Here is a 19,121-nt window from a genome sequence, read left to right as displayed (position 1 = left end):
TTTCTACTCCATCCAAGGAGGAAGGAAGATGTCTATGCACATCTCAAACTTTGCCCAATCCAGCCAACTGAAAGTGCTCTTTCCATCTGGACAGTTTCTACATACACACATAAATGTATACGTGTGTGTGTATGTGTGTGCCTAAACTATATATACATATTTTAATTTAATTAAATCAATTTGCTTCATTCTAATTTTCAGAAAGTTTGTTGAGTAGATTTGGTGCTTCTTGTGCCAACTTGTTTGAATTCTTCCATAAATCTCTTGGTTCATCTTTTCCAGAAACTCTTGTTGAATTTGTAGCCAGGTTATATTTTTCTTTCAGACTTTGCTTGGAAATATTTTGAGGTCATTCTGTTCTTTTTTGTCACAGCATCTCTGTCACCATAATGACTTTTTATGGTGGGATCCATTTTTTTTACTTACTTTTCTAGTCTTTCCTGACTTCAGGGTTGTGTAAGGGTCAGACTCTATGAGCTTCTGGAAGGAACATCTAGACCAGTCCTGTTTCTTCTTTTTTAGGGTACTGAATATTACATTATTCCAGGATCTCAGGAATACTTCAAGCTAGATACCCAAAAGCTTTCGGTGCTCCCCAAATGATCTAATCCATAGCAAAATTTAATTGTTATCCTCCTCAGGTTCTGCTCTGTAAGTTCCTATCAAGGGTTTAGTACTGAGCAACAGTGTTTTTGTTTATGGATTGGGTTTTTTTGCCCTTCATTTTCTTTTTTTTCCCCTCTGACCATTTATTCATTATTTTTTTTAATTTTTATTATATTTATTTTATTTTTGTACAAATAATTTTTTATACATTACTAAAATATTCTTGTTTGAGTAAACATAATACCGCCTCCCCCCAAAAAAATATAGACCCTCATGAGCAATAAAGAGAAAAAAATTAAAATTAAAATTAAAAAAATAATAACAGGGGCAGCTAGGTGGCTTAGTGAATGGAGCACCAGCCCTGGAGTCAGGAGCACGCAGGTCCAAAACCAGCCTCAGACACGCAACAATCACCCAGCCGTGCAGCCCCAGGTAAGCCACCCAACCCCATCTGTCCCGCAATCCCCCAAATAATTATAATAATAATAATAAATGTGCTTCAGTCTGTGTTCAACACCTCCAGCTCTGTCACAGTTGGATCACATTCTTTATGATAAGTCCATCACAGAAGCTACTTCCATATTTTTCCACTGTTGTCATTGCTGATCACAACTCCCTCCATTCGTACTTCCCCACTACCATACACTATATTTTCTCTCTCCTTTCACTCTCTTCCTCTTCTTAAATGTGCTGTGTGTTAGCTGAGTGGCACAGCAGACTGATCATCAGCCCTGGGGCCAAGAGGCCCCGAGCCCACATACCAGCCCTAAGGCCCAGCAACCATTCAGCCCTGTGGTCCCAGACAGGCCATCCAATCCCAACCCCTTGCAAGAAGTAAAAAAGAAAATGTATTATATCTGACCACTCTCCCCCCATGGTCCATCCTCTCCTCCATCACTCACATCCCCCCTTTCCCCCTGTCCCCCTTCTCTCCTTCTTATTCCAGATGTCTATACCCCATTGAGTATATATGCTGTTTCCTCTTCGAGCCACCTCTGATGAGAACGAAGGTTCCCTCATTCCCCCTTGCCTTCCCCCTTCCATATCATTGCAATAGCTCATTGTAATAAAAAAATCTTATTATATGAAATATCTTAACCTATTCCCCCTCTCCTTTCTCTTACTCCCATTACATTTCCCTTTTAGCCATTAACTCCATTTTGACAATATATTACAACTTCAAATTCAGCTCTCTCTCCTGTGCTTCATCTACAAAAGCTCCTTCTACCTGCTCTATTAAATAAGAAGTTTCTTATAAGTATTATCAGTGTCATTTTTCTATGCAGGAATACATGCAGTTCATCATCATTAAGTCCCTCATATTTTCCCCCTCTCCTCCACTCTCTATACTTCACCTGAGTCCTGTATTTGAAGATCAAACCTTCTGTTCAGCTCTGGCCATTTTAACAGGAACATTTGAAATTCCCCTGGTTCACTGAAAGTCCATTGGAAGTCCATTGGAAGAGGATGTTCAGTTTTGCTGGGTAGTTGATTCTCGGTTGCATTCCGAGCTCTTTTGTCTTCCAGAATATCACATGCCAAGCCCTATAAGCCTTTAATGTAGTTGCTGCTAAGTCCTGTGTGATCCTGACTGCAGCTCCATGATATTTGAATTGTGTCCTGGCTGCTTGTAATATTTTCTCTTTGACTTGGCTGGAACTTGGCTACAATATTCCTGGGCATTGTTTTTTTGCGGGGGGGGGGATCTCTTTCCAGGGGAGATCAGTGGATTCTCTCCATTTCTATTTTGCCCTCTGCTTCTAGGATATATGGGCAATTTTCCTGTAGGAATTCTTTAAAAATGATGTCAAGGCTCTTTACCTGGCCATGACTTTCAGGTATTCCAATAATTTTTAAATTATCTTTCCTAAATCTGTTTTCCATATCAGTTGTTTTTTCAATGAGATGTTTCACATTTTCTTCTAATTTTTTATTCTTTTGGTTTTAAAGTATTGAGTCCTGATTTCTTGTAAATTCATCAATCTCCCTGAGTTCTATTCTTTGCCTGAAGGATTTGTTTTCCTCAGAGAGCTTTCTTATCTCTTTTTCCATCTGGCCAATTCTGCTTTTTAAAGCATTCTTCTCCTCAACAACTTTTTGAACTTTTTTATCCATTTGACCTAAGCTGGTTTTTAACATGTTATTTTCTTCAGCATTCTTTTGGATCTCCTTGACTAAATTGCTGACTTATTTTTCATGTTTTTCCTGCATCTCTCATTTCTTTTCCCAATTTTTCTTCTATCTCCCTCACTTGATTTTCAAAGTCTTTTTTGAGTTCTGTCATAGTTTGAACCCAACTTTCGTTTTTCTTGCAGTCTTTAGATGCAGAAGCTTGTACTTCCTCATCTTCAGATTGAGTATTTTGATCCTTCTCAGGACAATGTATTTCTCAATGGTGTTCCTCTTTTTTCTCTATTTACTCATTTCCCCAGCCTGTGCCTGGTCTTGGGGTGCTTCCTGAGCTTTTGAGTATTATTGGGATACCCCCCCCACAGGGATCTCCATGTGTGAAGCTCTATCTTCCCTCCTGGTCTGTGAATGAGCACAAGCACCCCCCTCTGCCACAGGGCTGAGGTGGGGTGGACCCTGCTGTTCTATTGGGGGGGGGGCCTAGACTGTGATCAGGATCTGAATGTGGTCAGAGTCCCAGAGTCCTGTTCCAGGTACAGAAAACAAATCTTGGAAGTCTCTTTCCACTCCCCTGCCTTTGGTAAGCTGAGCACTCAAGGTTCAGTTGTCTGGGGGCTCCTGCTTCCCAGCTCCACCTGCTTCAGGTTCCTGGATCTGAGCTGCCACCACTGCTCGCTGAGTGCCCTGAGGGGGCTGGCAGTGCTCCCCAGTGTGTAGGTCAGGAAACTGCCCCCACTGCTATAAGCCATGGCTGCCAGGTGCCCTGAGGCTGCCTCTGGGAGGCTAAAGTTCCTTCACTCTGGCAGGTTGCCCCTCTAACCCCAGGGAGCAGAACCTTTCTGCTATTTTCCAGGTTACCTTGGGCTGGAGAATTGCCTCACTGGATCCCTCTGTGGATTCTGTCTCTTGAAAATTTAGTTAGAGTCCTTATTTTATAAGTTTTGAGAGAGAGCACCTAAGAGAGGCTCTTCTCCTGTCGCCATCTTGGCTCTGCCCCCCTGTTCTTCATTTTCACCACCATGACATTAGAGAGATGATGCCATGACGAGTACATGAACTGAATTTGAGTGAAGGGGGTGCTGTACTAAAGTCACCAGCCTTACTTTCTCCTCCAGAGCCATCTGGGTCCAGTGGCCAGATATGAATCAGCATGACTGGAGATGGCCCTGGATGTAAGGCAATCAGGGTTAAGTGACTTGCCCAAGGTCACACAGTAAGAGTCAAGTGTCTGAGGTCCGATTCCAACTCCTGTCCTTCTGAATCCAAGGCCAGTGCTCTACCCACTGTACCACCTACCAGCCTTTAACAGCCAACTGGAAAGCTCTATGAGTTCAAAGCAACAGAATTATACGTTCCTCTTGATCCCTGCCCTGCCTATTCTTCTGCAAGACTTTGCTCTGCTCCAGAAATCTGAGCCAAACTGTTACTGCTCTGGCTTCTGAACTTGCTTCTAAGTACATCAACTTGGGTCCTCAACTTCTCCTTATCCCAGAATGCCATCCCTGAGCACAGTCCCCTCCTCTATTCATTTCAATCTGTGACCTAGAACTGGGTAGTAGGAGAACAAGCTATAGCTGACCCCTATTCCTCTCCTGCACTCTGGGAAGGGTCTAGTAAGTACTTCCAGCCAGAGCCTTCTCTGTCTGTCTCCCTAGAGGAGACTGGTCTTGCAAAACAAATCGCTGAGACTTTTTTTTATGTATTTCTTCACCTAGATTAGATCTGGCACATTTTCTAGATCTGCTTGAGGGATGTGGGTGTCAGGGCACGTGGGAATTCTAACTGCTCTGCAATCGCAGTTCCCCCATTGTAATATGAGAAAATACCACTCATAGGGAAATGGTGGCCCAGGGAAGGTCATTTGGGTCTGGAAAGTTTCCGGATGGCAAGTCAAGTCTTCTGTACAAACAATCAAGGAACTCACCCTTTCGAGGAACAGTAAGTAGATTATGGGTTGATTATTGTTCCTAGCACTATCAATTAATAAACACTTATTAAATACATTTATTTAACACATTTATTAAACACATACACATAAAACCAGATACTGTGTGGTGCAGACGATGCTAACAATCATTCCCTGCTGTTTAAGGGACTTCCTGGGGGGAGTCAAGGTACAAACAATTATGAACAAATAAATTATGTACAAGAGAAATTGGAGAGAAGCAACAGGAAAAAAAAAATCCTTGGTATTAAAGGAAGATCCAAAAGCCTTCAGGCAGACAGTGGAATTTAAGAAGAACATCATAGACTGGGGAAGATGCCGGTGACAGAAACTTGGCCAGAGTCTGTCCTCCGTGTTCAGGGGCCTCCCTATAGGGTTCTACCTAGCCAAAACCCAACCAAGGTAAGTCCTCTGACCATGAGGGTGGGGAGGCCCAGTTCAGTAGCAGGAAGATGGCCCAGAGGGCATTGAGTCCAATATCCTTGAGCTTGAAAGTGGGTCAGATTCAGCAAAAGTTCATAAGATTTTAGATCTAGGCCTGAAAGGGACCTTAGAAGAGGATGTCTGGCCCCAAATCCTCATTTTACAGGTGAGGAAATTGAGGTCCAGAAAAGTGACCATTAAGTGACTTACCCAGGTTTACCAAAGTGGTCAATTATGTTGAGGATTTCAACTCTGGGCATGGTGATGAAGAGGAGGAATGAGTGGTCTCTTCACTGAACATCCATCAGACTTTTTTTTTCACTTTAGGATTTTTTTTCCTTTAAATTAAAAACTATGAATCAGAGGGTTTGAATTAACAATAATATTTGTTGGAAGAAAAGATAGCTTTGAAAAGAGAGCAAAGAATTCATCATAGTAATAATGTTTGTCCTTCCTTCTCAGGAGAGTGATGTCATGACAAGCAAGTAAATTGGATAAGTGAGGAGTGTTGTGCTAAGTTATCAGCCTCAGTTTCTCCTCCAGAGGTATCTGGGTCAAGTGGCTAGATATAAATCGGGCCAACTGGAGATGGCCCTGGCTACGACGCAATCAGGGTGAAGTGACTTGCCCAAATCACTGAGCCAGTGTCAAATGCCTGAGATCAACTGTGAACTCAAGTCCTGCACCACCTAGCTACCCAAAGAATTCAAGGGAGGGAGAAGACTTTTTGGTTTTTTCCTTTTAAAGATTTTGAGTTTTACAATTTTTCCCCTAACCTTACTTCCCTCCCCCATCCCCCACAGAAGGCAATCTGCCAGTCTTTCCATTGTTTCCATGGTCTACATTGATCCAAACTGAATGTGATGAGAGAGAAATCATATCCTTAAAGAAGAGACAAGAAGTCCAAGGGGTAACAAGATCAGACAATAAGATATCTGGGTTTTTTTTTCCAAATTAAATGTAATAGTCCTTGGTCTTTGTTCAAACTCCACAGTTCTTTCTCTGGATACAGATGGGATTCTCCATTGCGGACAGCCCCAAATTGTCCCTGGTTGTTGCATTGATGGAATGAGCAAGTCCATCAAGATCAATCATCACCCCCATGTTGCTGTTAGGGTGGACAGTGCTTTTCTGGTTCTGCTCATCTCACTCAGCATCAGTTCATGCAAATCCCTCCAGGCTTCCCTGAATTCCCGTCCCTCCTGGTTTCTAATAGAACAATAGTGTTCCATGACATACATACACCACAGTTTGCGAAGCCATTCCCCAATGGAAGGACATTTACTGGATTTCCAATTCTTTGCCACTACAAACAGGGCTGCTATAAATATTTTTGTACAAGTCATGTTTTTATCCTTTTTCCTCATCTCTTCAGGGTATAGACCCAGTAGTGGTATTGCTGGGTCAAAGGGGATGCACATTTTTGTTGCCCTTTGGGCATAGTTCCAAACAGCTCTCCAGAAGGGTTGGATGAGTTCACAGCTCCACCAACAGTGTAGTAGTGTCCCAGATTTCCCACAACCCTTCCAACAGTGATTATTGTCCTTCCTGGTCATACTGGCCAGTCTGAGAGGTGTGAGGTGGTACCTCAGCGAAGCTTTAATTTGCATTTCTCTAATAATTAATGATTTAGAGCAATTTTCCATATGACTGTGGATCACTTTGATCTCCTCAGCTGTAAATTGCCTTTGCATGTCCTTGGATCAATTGGGGGAGAAGGCTTTTAATGAACATCTGTAGAATTCATCAGAAGTCGAAAAATAAATACAACTACAATAAGGTAAGCAGAAAGAACAAAAAACACCCAAACTTAACCCAGAGAAGAAATGACAAAATACACTTCACTCCCTTCTCCACAGAAGCGGGGGGGACTTGGGGGTCCGGACACAGCTGATGCATGCTTCGCTCGGCTGATCCCTTAGCTTCCTTTTTTCCTCTCTCTCTCCCTTTGGCCCTGTTTTCCCCTTTTGCTCCGTTCACCAGAGCTGGGTGATGGAGGAAAAGTGAGGAGGGTGAGCTCAGACAGCGGTCTGCGGCCGATCCGGAGTCCGATTTACTTGTTCCCTGGATTGGATCTTCAAAGTATAAGTAAGCGGATTTAATTTAAGGGTGTCAAACTCTTCTCCCCCGGACAATCCGGCCTTAGACATTCCCAGGGTTGCCCCGGGGTGGGTGAGCAAACGCGAGAAAAGCCCCGCCCGCAAGTGGCTACAGAGTAACGGGCGGGGCCCGGAGACAAAGGGAAAGGGAAACAATGTAACTCTTTCAAGTGGTGCAAGCAGAGATTAGAGACTGCGGTTCCCGCCAATTCCAGAGGGGGGCGTTGGGGGGACCTCAGTTTAGCACGAAGCCCCGTAAACAGTAGGCGTTTAATCCATGCCGGCTACCGGGGATTCCCGCCCACCGCAGAGGGAAGAGCTCGGGTTGGAGTTACTGTTTTGCCGCTATTCCCCCCGCTCTCGGATCCGCGGCCAGCCCCGTGCGAGGGAAAGGACTCGGGGGCCTTGCGGAGGCCTCGGGGAGTCGGCGCGCCTGCGTCGAGGCTGCAACGGGCCCGGATGGGGCGCATGCGCACCGTCCCGGCTCCTGGCTGGCCCCTAGGAGGGGGCCAAGCCTGCCTGGCTGCGCTTGCGTGGTGGAGCGGGGGCGGGAGGGGCGTAGGGGGAGGGGCCATGGGCGAGGTGGCCGACCTCCCCGGCGCCTGCGCGTGGAGGCCCAGACCCGCGCGGCGGCTCCGATGTAAAGGCGGGGGGAGAGGGAGAGCGAGCGCCGGTGCGGAGCCTGGGGGGGGGGGGAGGGAGGCTTTTGGCTTCGCGCCTGCGCGCTCGGCCCGCGGCGTGGGCGGGGCAGCGGGCGCGCTCTCCGAGCCCGGCGCTCGCACGCCTGCGCGCTGGGGCGGCGGCGGGGGCGGGGCGGGGAGCGCGCGGGCGCGGGGGCGCGCGGGCCGGGCTGGGCGCCTGCGCACGGCGGCCCCGGGGGCTCCCGGGCCGAGGGAGAGGAGGCAAGATGGCGGCCGTGGTGGAGAATGTCGTGAAGCTGTGAGTGGCGGGCGCCGGGGCTGCCCCGAGCCGGGGCGGGCGCGGGGGCGGGCCGCGCTCGGGGCCGCGGGCGGGGGCGCCGGGGCGGGCGGCGGGGCGGCGGGCCGGGCCGAGGCCGCGGGGGCCGTTGAGCGCCGGGACGGAGCGCGTGGCAGCCGCGGGCGCGAGCGCTTCCGGCGGGAGTGCGCGCGCGCGGCCCCGCCCCAGCCAGGCGCGCCCCCGAGGGGAAACTGAGGCCCGAGCTCCGGCCCCCGGGCAGGGCCCTGGAGGGGGGGGAGCCGCCCGCCCGGCCCCCCGGACCGACGCCGGAGGGAAACTGAGGCGAGGTCACGGCCCCACCCGCGGTGTGACATGCGGGGAAACTGAGGCTCTCCGGAGTAGAGCCCCCCCCCGCGCTCTGAAGCTGGGCTCGGATTCGAACCCGGGGCCCCTGCCCCAGTGACAGCCCCCAGACCTTTCTCGGGACCCTGGGTTGGTCCGAGCCCAGCGCCGTGGCGGCACCCCGAGTCCTCCGCCAGTTGGGGTGCCCCGGGAGCGCGGGGGTGCTGGACAGTGGCCTTGGCCGCTTAGCGCCGTGTGGGCCTTGAATCCCCCCAGGAGAGGGTCGCCCCGACTTGCGCGGTGGAGATCGGGGAGCCCCAGGAGGGGCTTGTTCCAGGGTGACCCTTCCTCAGAGCTCTGCCCTTGCCTTGCGGTAGGCCGAGGCCTTGCCTGCCGCCGCCCTGCCCTCTGCCCACTGCCCTTTAGCGACTTGGCTTGGGGGGCAGGGGGCTTCCCCCCTGCCGGCTGCCGGGTCCCTCAGGTCAGAGGTGATGCTGCCCAGCTCCCCCTTGGTCCGGCCTGACCCAGAGGTTCCCTCTCCCCATTTCTCCCCTTTTCTCCCCTTTTCCTGCCTCTTCCTTGGGATGCCGCCCCCCAGGTGTCACGGATTGCTCACTGACTCCAAATCCTGCCGTTCGCAGAAGAGCCGACTTTTCTAGATCCCATGGATCTAATGTGGAAAGAAGTTGGGAGAGAAAGTTGGAAAAGAAAACCTTGGGGAAGTCCTGGGCTGGGAGGCAGCAGGCCAGTGGGCATGGGCTGGGCAGGATCCCTCCTGCCCCCCGGCATCTTCCTGGGGCAGGCCTTGGTCTCTCCATCTCACCTCTACCACTCGAGGGGGTCTGAGTTTATCCTGGGGATAGGGTTTGGGACTCCTGTACCCCCACGATGGGGAGCCAGCTACTCCCATCTCCTGGGGGCAGCTGATGACAGGGAAGACCGGGGTTTTCTTCCAAGAAAAATTTTTTTCTAATTTTTCATCCCCACATGGGGAAGCAGTTGCCGTTGCTGTCCCCTTAGTCTTCCCAGTTGTCACCAGGATGGTTTTTTGGTTTCTGTTTTTGTGGGGCGGGGAGTGGGAAGGAGTATTTGACTGTCTGACAGCTTAGTCTTAGTTTGAGAAACAGGACACATAATATATGGAAAGGGAATCTCTGAGGGCTGCCCAGCTGCACCTAGCACCCCCAAAGATGCAGCTCTGTCCCTGCTGAACAGGGTTAGGCATCTGGGTTTGCATGAGCCGTCAGGTACTGGGAGCTCTGGCAGAGTTCTTTGTCTTTTCTCTCCAGCTCGCTCGCTCTCTCTCTCTCTCTCTTTATATATAGATATAGATATAGATATAGATATAGAGATACATACATATATATAAATGTGTGTGTGTATATATCTGTGTTGTCTCTCTCATCTCTCTCTCCACCCCCTCCTTCCTCTGCCTGCCCCCCCAATCACATTCAGAGGCATATTCTCAGCCCTTTCCCAATATAGTGTTCTTTCAATAAGCTGCTGTGTGACCCCCATCTCCTGGTGTTTGCCCGGGATCTCCCTGCTCTCCTTCCATTTCCTTCTGAATGTCACTCTCAATTCCCATCAGTGGAAACAAAGGAGCCGGGCTCCTCAGCCTTGTTTATCTAATTTCCCTCTCAGATGGGGAGGCTGTGGAGGCCGGCTTCTGAAAGCCAGCTGATGGGGACCCATTGCCTCCTCCTCACAGAAGAGGCCTACCTCAAATTACAGTAATTACAGCTCATTGAATTAAGCCGAGCTGGCGGCTTTTCTGCTGCTGCCTTTTTATTTGTTTTGGTTTGGGGGTGGGGATTTTCTCCAGTTGCTCAAAACACCAGAGCCACCGAGATCCCAGGCCAGGCTGTGTGGGGTTCAGGGGGATCAGGGTTCTGGGCCTACACACCAGGACACAGGAGAGGCTGGTTGGGGCTGGGTTATGTTTCCACCCAAATCAGTTGGTGCCCTCTAAGGCAGAAGAGAGTCATCGGGTTGGAGGGTCCCAGGCAGCTTGTGACCCCTGGTTCCTCCCCACCTTCCCTCTGCAGCCTGGGGGAGCAGTACTACAGAGACGCCATGGAGCAATGCCACAATTACAATGCTCGTTTGTGTGCTGAACGAAGCGTGCGCCTGCCCTTCCTGGACTCCCAGACCGGAGTGGCCCAGAGCAACTGTTACATCTGGATGGAAAAGCGACACAGGGGGCCAGGTGAGGCATGCCCAGCCTCTGGCTTGGGGGATGGACTGAGAGGCCTTCTGACCTTTCTCTCTTCCTGGAAGAGACCTCTGGCCCACAGGACCCCTCCAGGCTGACCTCCTTTGTTCCCTAACAACACCTGATGCTTCACTTCCTCTCTCCTTCCGCACCCAGTTCCCAACAGTCCTACGTGCTGTCTGGACTCTCTTCCTCCCACCCCACTGATCCAGGCCTCAGCCAGCAGGGAAGGCTACAGGTTGTCATTCTCAAGTCACTGACCCAAATCATCTCCTACAGGATTGGCCTCAGGGCAGCTGTACTCTTATCCTGCCCGGCGTTGGCGGAAAAAGCGCCGAGCCCACCCTCCTGAAGACCCCCGACTCACCTTTCCATCCATCAAACCAGGTAGGGGCAGTATCTGCTGGTCCTGACTGAGGACTGAGAATGTGTAGAAAAGCTGGGGGCTCTTGGGACCTGGGAAGTCATAGGGCAGAGGTGAACAAGGGCCCTTTACTTCCAGTGTGGCACAACTTCAGACCTGTCTACTCTGGGCCCATCCATACCTCAGGGTAGCCTGGCTCTCCTTTCAGACACAGACCAGACCCTGAAGAAGGAAGGTCTGATCTCCCAGGATGGAAGCAGTTTGGAGGCTCTGCTGCGCACTGATCCCTTGGAGAAGCGGGGGGCCCCCAATCCCCAAGCAGATGACGATAGCCTAGGAGAGTTCCCAGTTACTAACAGCCGGGCAAGAAAGGTATCAGCTTCTCTCCCACCTTGGAGGCAAGTGGCCCATCACTGGGAGGAAGCTGGGGCAGCCTGGGTTAAAGCAATGGATAGACTTTTGGCAGGAGAGGGGATTGGCCAACTCCAGTCGTTCCCTGGATAGTTCTAGGCAAAATAGGCAGCCTCGGCCGCCCCTTGCTCATTCCTTCCTTCCTCAGGCTTTCCCCTTCGTTCAGGGGGAGCTCTGGGAAAGGAGCTAGAAACTTCCAGGTTATGTTTGTTGCCCTTTGGCAGGGTACTAGCTGAGAGGGCAAGTGGACGGGGCCGTGCCCAGCAGCCCGGCTCCTCTCCCCACCCTTCCTGATCTTCTCCCTCCCTCAGCGGATCTTGGAGCCTGAAGACTTCCTGGATGACCTGGATGATGAGGACTATGAGGAAGATACCCCCAAGCGCCGGGGCAAAGGCAAAGCCAAGGTGAGGTGGGAGAAGGGCCCCCGGCAGCAGCCGCAGTCTCCCGACTGTGTCTTCTCCTGACAAAGAAAAAACCAAGACGAGGGAGATTCATTCCATAAATGTTTGTCAGCCTAGGGAAGGAGAGCCCAGATTGGGTGTGGAGTGATTTTTAGCCCCCACCCCCAGCAAACTCAGCTACCCAGGGCCTGAGATTCTGGGTAAAGGAGCTTCCCCATTCCCATTGGCAGGGCAAAGGGGTGAGCAATGCCCGTAAGAAGCTAGACGCATCCATCCTGGAGGATCGGGACAAACCCTACGCGTGTGACAGTGAGTCCCCCCAGGCCGGGGGTGGGGGTGGAGAGGGGGGAAGGGAGGGAAGCATCTCATGGTCCTGGCACCTCTGGGAACCCCAATGAGTTCTGATGCAATGTTTCTCTTTTCCTTTCTGTTTTCTCTCTTTCTCCTGCCTCCCTTCTGTCCCTCCAAGCACCCCTCATTCAGACATCTCTCCTTGTGGGGCTCTTATGCTACAGCTGCTGCTCCTGTCGTGTGTGTGTGTGTGTGTGTGTGTGTGTGTGTGTGTGTGTGTGTTCATGTTCATGGGTGTGTGTGTTCACATGTGTGAATGTGTGCTCGTGTGTGTGTGTGTGTGTGTGTGTGTGTGTGTGTGTGTGTGTGCGTGCCTTCTTCTCACGACTTTTCTTTCTGTCTTTCAGATAGTTTCAAACAAAAGCATACCTCGAAAGCACCCCAGAGAGGTAGCCGTCCTCTCTCGGCGCTCTGCCTTTGTGTTTCCCTTTCCCTTGCCTCCTTCCTCCGACGCTCCTCCTGCCTCTGTCTTCTCCTGCGGCGCTAGTCTGAAACCCTGGAATGGCAGGGGCTGGGGGGGACAGGGAGGGAGGCTTGGCTCTGCTGCTCCCTCGGACCTTGCCACCCGCCTCTGCCCCCACGTGTGTCCTGCACAGACTTGCCCCTAGCACTCGGGCCCTGGCCCTGGATGGCCAGTCATGGTGGGGGTGACATTGGGCAGAAGGGGGCCTCCTACCCCGCCTCAAGTAACACTTGGGGCCGGGGTACTGGGGGAGAGAATAGCAAGGGAGAAACCAGACAAGGGAAAAGACAGGGATCTCCTGATCTCCCACCGGCCTATTCTTCCTCTCCTGTCTGGGCATTCCCACGCATCCTGGCTGACTGGCAGGCAGTGCCCTTCATGGGTCAGACTTTCCTGACTCCCCACTTGAGCACTGTCCTCGATGAGCTACCCTTGCTGGCCTTCCCACCCACCCTTGAACTTCCCTTGATTCTTCTCCATTGCCCACAGCTTCCCCCAGTGGTGTTGCCTGGGACCGGTTGGGTCCACTCACTTTAGGTGGGGAGTTTGGCAGGTTCCCTGATAGTTTAGTGAGCTCTCGGAAGGCCCTGTGTGCGAGGACGTGCCTGGGAAACAGTCTCTTGCCTCCTGCCCCTCCACCCTTCTGACAGCCTGGCTAGAGAGGTTCCCTAGTTCCCTTTCCCTGAAGCATCTCTTGGCTGGCAGGGATGAGGCAAGAGACCCAGGCCTCAGAGCGGCCAGGTGGGCATAAATGAAGCCCGCTGTTGAGGGGGGGATGAGGAAGGAGAGAGGTGAACAGGCGTGCCTGGCCCACCCTCTTCCATCATCAAAAGATCCACTAAAGCTCTATCCCCAAATTGAGCTGATGGTCTGTGCTGGGAAGGGAGGAGGGGGTTCCTCCTTGCCCTCTGACAGAGCCCCAGACTTTGCAGGGAGCAGGGAAGGGGTGCTTGGGTCCTCATGCCTTTCTCTGCCATCCTCTCCCCAGTTTGTGGGAAGCGTTACAAGAACCGTCCAGGCCTCAGTTACCACTATGCTCACTCTCATCTGGCGGAGGAGGAAGGCGAAGACAAGGAGGACTCTCAGCCTCCCACCCCCGTATCCCAGAGGTCTGAGGAGCAGAAATGTAAGGAGATGGTTGGGGTGGGATGGGAGGGGAGAAGTGGGCTTCTCCTGCACTGGGCCCAGCCTTTTCTGCTCCTCACACTTCCTTCCCAGACTTGGCTGCTCTCATGCCTCGCCCTTCCCTCCAGAGTAGGGTGACCTGGCTGGAGGAGGCCACCCTACCACTTTGGTTTTGTTTTTTTTTCTAAAGCCAAGAAGGGTCCTGATGGACTGGCGCTGCCCAACAACTACTGTGACTTCTGCCTGGGAGACTCTAAGATCAACAAGAAAACAGGGCAGCCTGAGGAGCTGGTGTCCTGCTCCGACTGTGGCCGCTCAGGTATCTCTGTGGGCAGCTGGGTGGATGGACTGGGCTCAACCTTCCTAACGGGAGTCTCCTCTGCAGTCTTCCCTGCTCATGGCATGGGGACCCTCAAGAATCTCCTCCAGACCCCACCTGTTCTGGTTGTGTCCTACCAAGGAGGAAAGGCCTCCAGAGACCCAGCTAACTCTGTGTGGCTGCTCTCCTGAGGGTCCCTGTTCACCACCACCCCCAGGGCACCCCTCCTGTCTGCAGTTCACCCCTGTCATGATGGCTGCTGTGAAGACCTACCGCTGGCAGTGTATCGAGTGTAAATGCTGCAACATCTGTGGCACCTCTGAGAACGACGTGAGTACGCTCTGGCTGTGAGGCCTCCCTGGGGATGGGCCTGAGGCTCCCTTTTGTCCACTGGGCAGGGTTCCCCTGCCTCTTGTCTCTCCACTTGATCATCCCCTCCAATCCCCCTGCCCCCGTTCTCTTCCATCTCTCCTGATCAGGACCAGCTGCTCTTCTGTGACGACTGTGATCGTGGCTACCACATGTACTGTCTCACGCCCTCGATGTCGGAGCCACCCGAAGGTGAGCATCCCCAATTGAAGCCCATGTTCACTGATGGAGACGAGACACCAAAAAAGAAATAGTCCCCCCCCCCCCCATATTCCCCCCCAGGACCTGTTCTTTTGGGGCAGTGCAGACACAATAAATTGGAGGTGATTAGGGGCAGGAACCCCCAGCAGCTGGGGGAGGCAGCAGGGTGGGAAAGGCTTCATGGCAGCCAGCAGCTCCCAAGTGGAGGGGGCAGGGAGGTGGCCAGGGCAAGAAGGGGAGCCATGGAGGGGGTCCTGACAAGGTCAGAAAGGACTTCAGCAGAGAGTGTTCATCCCCTGGGCAAGAGGGAGTTAGGGAGGTGGGGAGCTTTGTGAGGCCAGGCTGGAAAAGGCAGGGATAAGCATACCAGTGTAGTGTGATGGTATGCGGGCGACCCCACAGCTGTGTAGTAAAGGTCAGGGAGCCCCGCCTGACACTGAGGAGCTCTAGGGACTAATGAGACCCCAGTGCTGCCCCTGGAGGAGGAGGCTGGCACCTCCAAAGGAAAAGCCATGGGGCAGGGTTGGGGGGCAAAATGGGAGAGACCCTAGTACAGAGGGAGAGATCAGAGAGGTTCTATGCACTGGGGGAACTCAACTGCCAGGCCTTGCCTTTATAGAGGGAAGTCCTGAAGGGAGTTTTTGTTTCTTGCCCAGCCCCTGGGAGTGGGGCAGGCAGGGTGAGGCAGCAGGCTGCTGGGCCCACCGGATGCCAGGCCCACCTAGATGGATCTCTGAGCCATCTCACACGAGTCTGCCCGGCCAAGGTTCTGGCTTCGCACCTTGGTCCAGTCATTAGCTCTGGGAGTTTCCTCAAATAGAAGTTGAGGAGATTGAATGATGCCTCCAGTAACCCTTCAGCCCTCAGTCAGTGGGGAACTGAGGAAGAAGGGCCTGCACTGCTCTCAGCTTAGGGGGCTCAGACACTGACAGGTCCTGGGGTCCGGGGCCGTTCTTGAATGTTTTCAGAGCAATTTTGCAATAGAATTGCTTTCTTTTGACATCTTGTACTTTCTGAGACAAGGTCCTTGGAAGGTGAGGAGCCTCTGCTCCAGAGGGATGGAGGGTAGACCAGCCTGGAGGGAGTCCCCCAGAGGGCCTCATTTTCATCACCTGTCCCTAAAAGAAGGCCACTAGGTGGCATCAGAGCACCAGATTTGTAGTCAGGAGCATTGGGTTCAAATTCAGCCTCAGACACTTCCTGGCTATGTGTCACCCCGTGCCTCAGGTTCCTCAGCTGTCAAATGAGCTGGAGAGGGAACTGGCGAGCCACTCCAGTGTTTTTACCAAGAAAACTCCAAATGGGGTTCCACAGAGTCTGAACAGCAGACCTCCCCGGAGTCCTAGCCTCTGCTGCGGCTGCCAGTGGAGATCACCCTATTCTTCTCCGCAGGGAGCTGGAGTTGCCATTTGTGTCTGGACCTGCTGAAGGAGAAGGCTTCCATCTACCAGAACCAGCACTCTTCTTGATGTGGCCGGGAACCTGGGCACCCCAGTCCCCTCCTACAGTTGGGGCTCTGTCTTATGAACCTCTCCCTTCTTTTCCAGTTTCTCCTCTCCCATCCTCCCCTTTGGCAGGCCCAGGGAGAGCAGTGCCAGGTTGTCTGGGGCAGCAGGCAGGCTAAACCCTGACACTGTGAATATCCCTCCATCTGGCCCCAGCCCCTCCTGAAGATGGAGGAGACAGGTGGCCCCTAGGAAGAAATGGGCCCTGGCTTCTTCTTGCTCCTTTGCTCTCCATAAAGTGCATTCACTCTGCCTGCCTTGGGCCCAGGCCCTGGTTCTCACAGGGTTCAGCTGTGCCCTCCATGCTGGAGCAGGAGGGCAGCTCTCTTTCCCAGCTCTACCCACTCTGCCTCTAGGGTTTACCTTCCTTTCTGAGGGTATCCACAAGGGCCTGCAGGAGCTGGGCAAACCTGGGGGCCTCTCTGGCTCCCCCATCTCTCCACTTTCCCACCTTCTTCCCCTCCTGCCTCTGCAAGGAGGCTCTCCATGGCTCCGGGCCTGCTGTCGAAGGGCCCCCGGGGCATGGCCTGCCACCCTCGGGCACTCTGGCCCCTTGGTGCCGCCACCGCCGCAGCCTGGCTGCTCCCTCCTGGCTCATCCTCCATGGCCCTGTTTAGTGGCAAAAGTAATTCTCTACCTTGTGTGTCCACTCTCTTTCCTCAGTTCCCCTTCTCCTTGTTGTCGTTTTGTTTCGTGGGGAGAAGGGAAGCATCAGGGGGCCGTCCAAGCTGTCTGGGGGCCAGAGGGAGATGTTGGATAATGTGCCTGTTTTTTAACTCTACTTCAAGCCTACCTCCAGAATCCCCTTTCTGTTCTTCCTCCTTCCTCCCTGGGCCTTCAGCCTTCTGCCCTCAATCTCATTGAGCCACCAGGCCCCCAGCCCATGCACCCGAGCTCCTGCGGCACGGGGGAGCCCCTCAGACATCCCCTCTCCTCGCACGCTTGCTAGCAGCTGGTAAGGCCTTGATGCCCCTGGTTCCTTAGGCTTCTGCCGGGCAAGGCTAGTGGTGGTGTGGGAGGGGCCCAGCCCCTGGGAGCCCTTTCCGCTGGGCCTCTCTCACTGTTACTTTGGAGTTGAGGTGCCACTTTTTTAAGTTCCTGTATTCCAGACATTAGTACAATAAACATTTTTACATGGAGCCTCTGCTGCTTTGTTGGTCCCTGGAGGGGAAGTCACATTGGGTGGATGCTGGGAATGTGTCAGCGCACACTGGGGCCTTTGCCACCCCTCACGTGTTCTGGGACATTGCCCTTCTAAGTGGAGGGTGGAGGGGCTGGGTGGGTGGTTTTGGGGGACGCAGTTTTCTCTATTACAAGGGTGTCTTCGGAAGAAGGAGATGGCTGTGTTGTTTTGGATTTCGTTGGGGACCGCCATTAAAAATGGTGAACCCCTTTGCAGAACGTCGGAGGGTGGGGCTCTTGGCCTCAAATGTTGGCCCCAGCATTGCGTCTCCACCTGCCCACCTACCTGTTAAAAGTCATCTAGGTAGAACCGGCCGGCCTTGTGCGGTGGCCCTTTGCCTTGGCAGCTTTAACCTCTTGGCACCCGAGCTGCAATCACCTTGACCTGGGTGGGGTTCGCGGGCAGCCGGCCCAGGCAATGGCCGTGAGGGCGCGCCACGTGAGAGCAGCGGGAGCAGCAGATGGTCCTGAGCGGGACGGGGGGCCTCGGAAGGACTGGCCGGGCCTCAGGGCTGGGGAGATCGATCTGCAGGGCTGGAGCCCGGCTGCAGAGGCCAGGGCGCTGCCCGTCCTGCAGAAGCGACCTGTGGCCCAGGGGTCTCCTGGGTCCGGTAGTCGGCCTCCCGAGGACCAGTCACCACGCAGTGTGCCTCCGTCTGCCAGGCCCTGCAGATCCGGGGGCACTTCCACAGCCCAGACATCAGCAATGTCACAAGTCAAGGCCGGATGCGCTATTTGGGGGGAAGCAGAGGTGGGCCAAAGGGGGCCCGAGGCCTGGGCCGGTGGGGACGCAGCGCATCCCACAGGTGGGTGAGGGGAGTAAGCCGGGCCGGGCCTGGGAGGGGCTCCGGAACCCAGCTCGGGAAGGGTGTCCCGGGCCCAGGAAGCGCGGCTCCGGTCCTAGAGGGAGCCGCGGGCCGGGCCGGCCAGGACTACTTGGGCTGGGCCTGGGCTGGGCCCCGGGACTGGGCCGAGCTTTGGCAGCCAGAGATCCCGCCCGAAGTAGGGTGTTCACTGAAGCCCCGGGAGCGCCCCGCAGAGAGCTCCCCGCTGCTGGGCCCCCAGAAGCCTGGTCCTGCCGGAACTGGAACCCAGGGCCGAGCCTTGCCCGGACCATGGCCAGGACCTGGAGCCAGACCCGGGGCTTCTGGTCCTCTGGGTGCAGCCATGGGCTGGGCCCGCCGCGCGCCTTTTCTTCTCCAGCTCCCTGAGGCAAAGGCGGGGGAAGCGACTGGGCCAGGGTGTCCCGGCTGGGGGCGGAGTCTGAGGCCGGCTCCGCCTCTGCAGCGGCCCCGCCCCCTGCCGGAGCCACGCCCCTCAGGCCCGCCCCGCGGGGTCACCTCCCCCCCCCGGCAGGCCCCGCCCCCACACCTGCCCTCTCCTCGCCCCTCCCCCGGGGGCGGGACCAGCTCCGTTTTTGTACCGAGGAGGCCGCGCGGCGGCCCTTCGGCGGCAGCCAATGGGGCCCGGTCGGAGGCGGGACTGGGCCGCTCTGGGAGCCAATCAGCTCGCTCTGGAGGGAAGGGCCCTGTGGCTTCTGGGTACCGGAGCGCTTGGCCCTCCCTCGCCCCGGAGCCCGGGAAAACCCGGAGCGGGGAGCAGACCGAGCCAGGCCGGGCCGGGCCGGGCCGAGCCCAGCGGCTTTGGGTCGGGCCGGGGTCGGCCCCTCGCGCGGCGCCGGGCCCGGGGCGGGAGGCGGGAGCGCGCCCGGGAGGTGCGTGGAGGGGGCTGTTGGGGGCTGCCGGGGGTCCC

At 54.2% G+C, this 19,121-nt stretch overlaps 1 protein-coding gene across 12 annotated transcripts; it reads left to right on the top strand.

Annotated features, from left to right (window-relative positions):
* Nucleotides 1–8,056: 8,056 nt before the first annotated feature.
* On the top strand, nt 8,057–17,326 carry DPF2 (double PHD fingers 2). 12 transcript variants are annotated; one of them, XM_074231087.1, is made up of 13 exons: nt 8,087–8,142; nt 9,062–10,196; nt 10,512–10,672; nt 10,958–11,065; nt 11,251–11,414; nt 11,765–11,857; nt 12,085–12,163; nt 12,553–12,594; nt 13,657–13,794; nt 13,984–14,112; nt 14,330–14,442; nt 14,592–14,673; nt 16,075–17,326. In XM_074231087.1, exons 2-13 carry the CDS (start codon nt 10,108–10,110, stop codon nt 16,149–16,151), a joined length of 1,275 nt encoding a protein of 424 aa, XP_074087188.1. In that variant the 5' UTR covers nt 8,087–8,142; nt 9,062–10,107; the 3' UTR covers nt 16,152–17,326. The 12 variants fall into 12 exon arrangements, with proteins under 12 accessions (XP_074087192.1, XP_074087191.1, XP_074087195.1 ...); XM_074231088.1 differs by lacking the exon at nt 8,087–8,142 and adding an exon at nt 8,317–8,468; XM_074231091.1 differs by lacking the exon at nt 9,062–10,196 and having other exon boundaries at nt 8,057–8,142; nt 11,181–11,414.
* Nucleotides 17,327–19,121: the final 1,795 nt, after the last annotated feature.

This window comes from Macrotis lagotis, chromosome 3 (assembly GCF_037893015.1).
Source record: "Macrotis lagotis isolate mMagLag1 chromosome 3, bilby.v1.9.chrom.fasta, whole genome shotgun sequence".
NCBI lineage: Eukaryota > Metazoa > Chordata > Mammalia > Peramelemorphia > Peramelidae > Macrotis > Macrotis lagotis.
This window is presented reverse-complemented; position numbering and strand designations above follow the sequence as displayed.

Excerpts from the sequence above, each read along its gene's own strand:
- DPF2 (XM_074231087.1), top strand. The coding sequence starts at position 10,108 with ATGGGGAGGCTGTGGAGGCCGGCTTCTGAAAGCCAGCTGATGGGGACC. Across the intron at positions 12,595-13,656 it reads CTCGAAAGCACCCCAGAGAG|TTTGTGGGAAGCGTTACAAG; the intron begins GTAGCCGTCCTC and ends TCCTCTCCCCAG. Across the intron at positions 14,113-14,329 it reads CTCCGACTGTGGCCGCTCAG|GGCACCCCTCCTGTCTGCAG; the intron begins GTATCTCTGTGG and ends CACCACCCCCAG.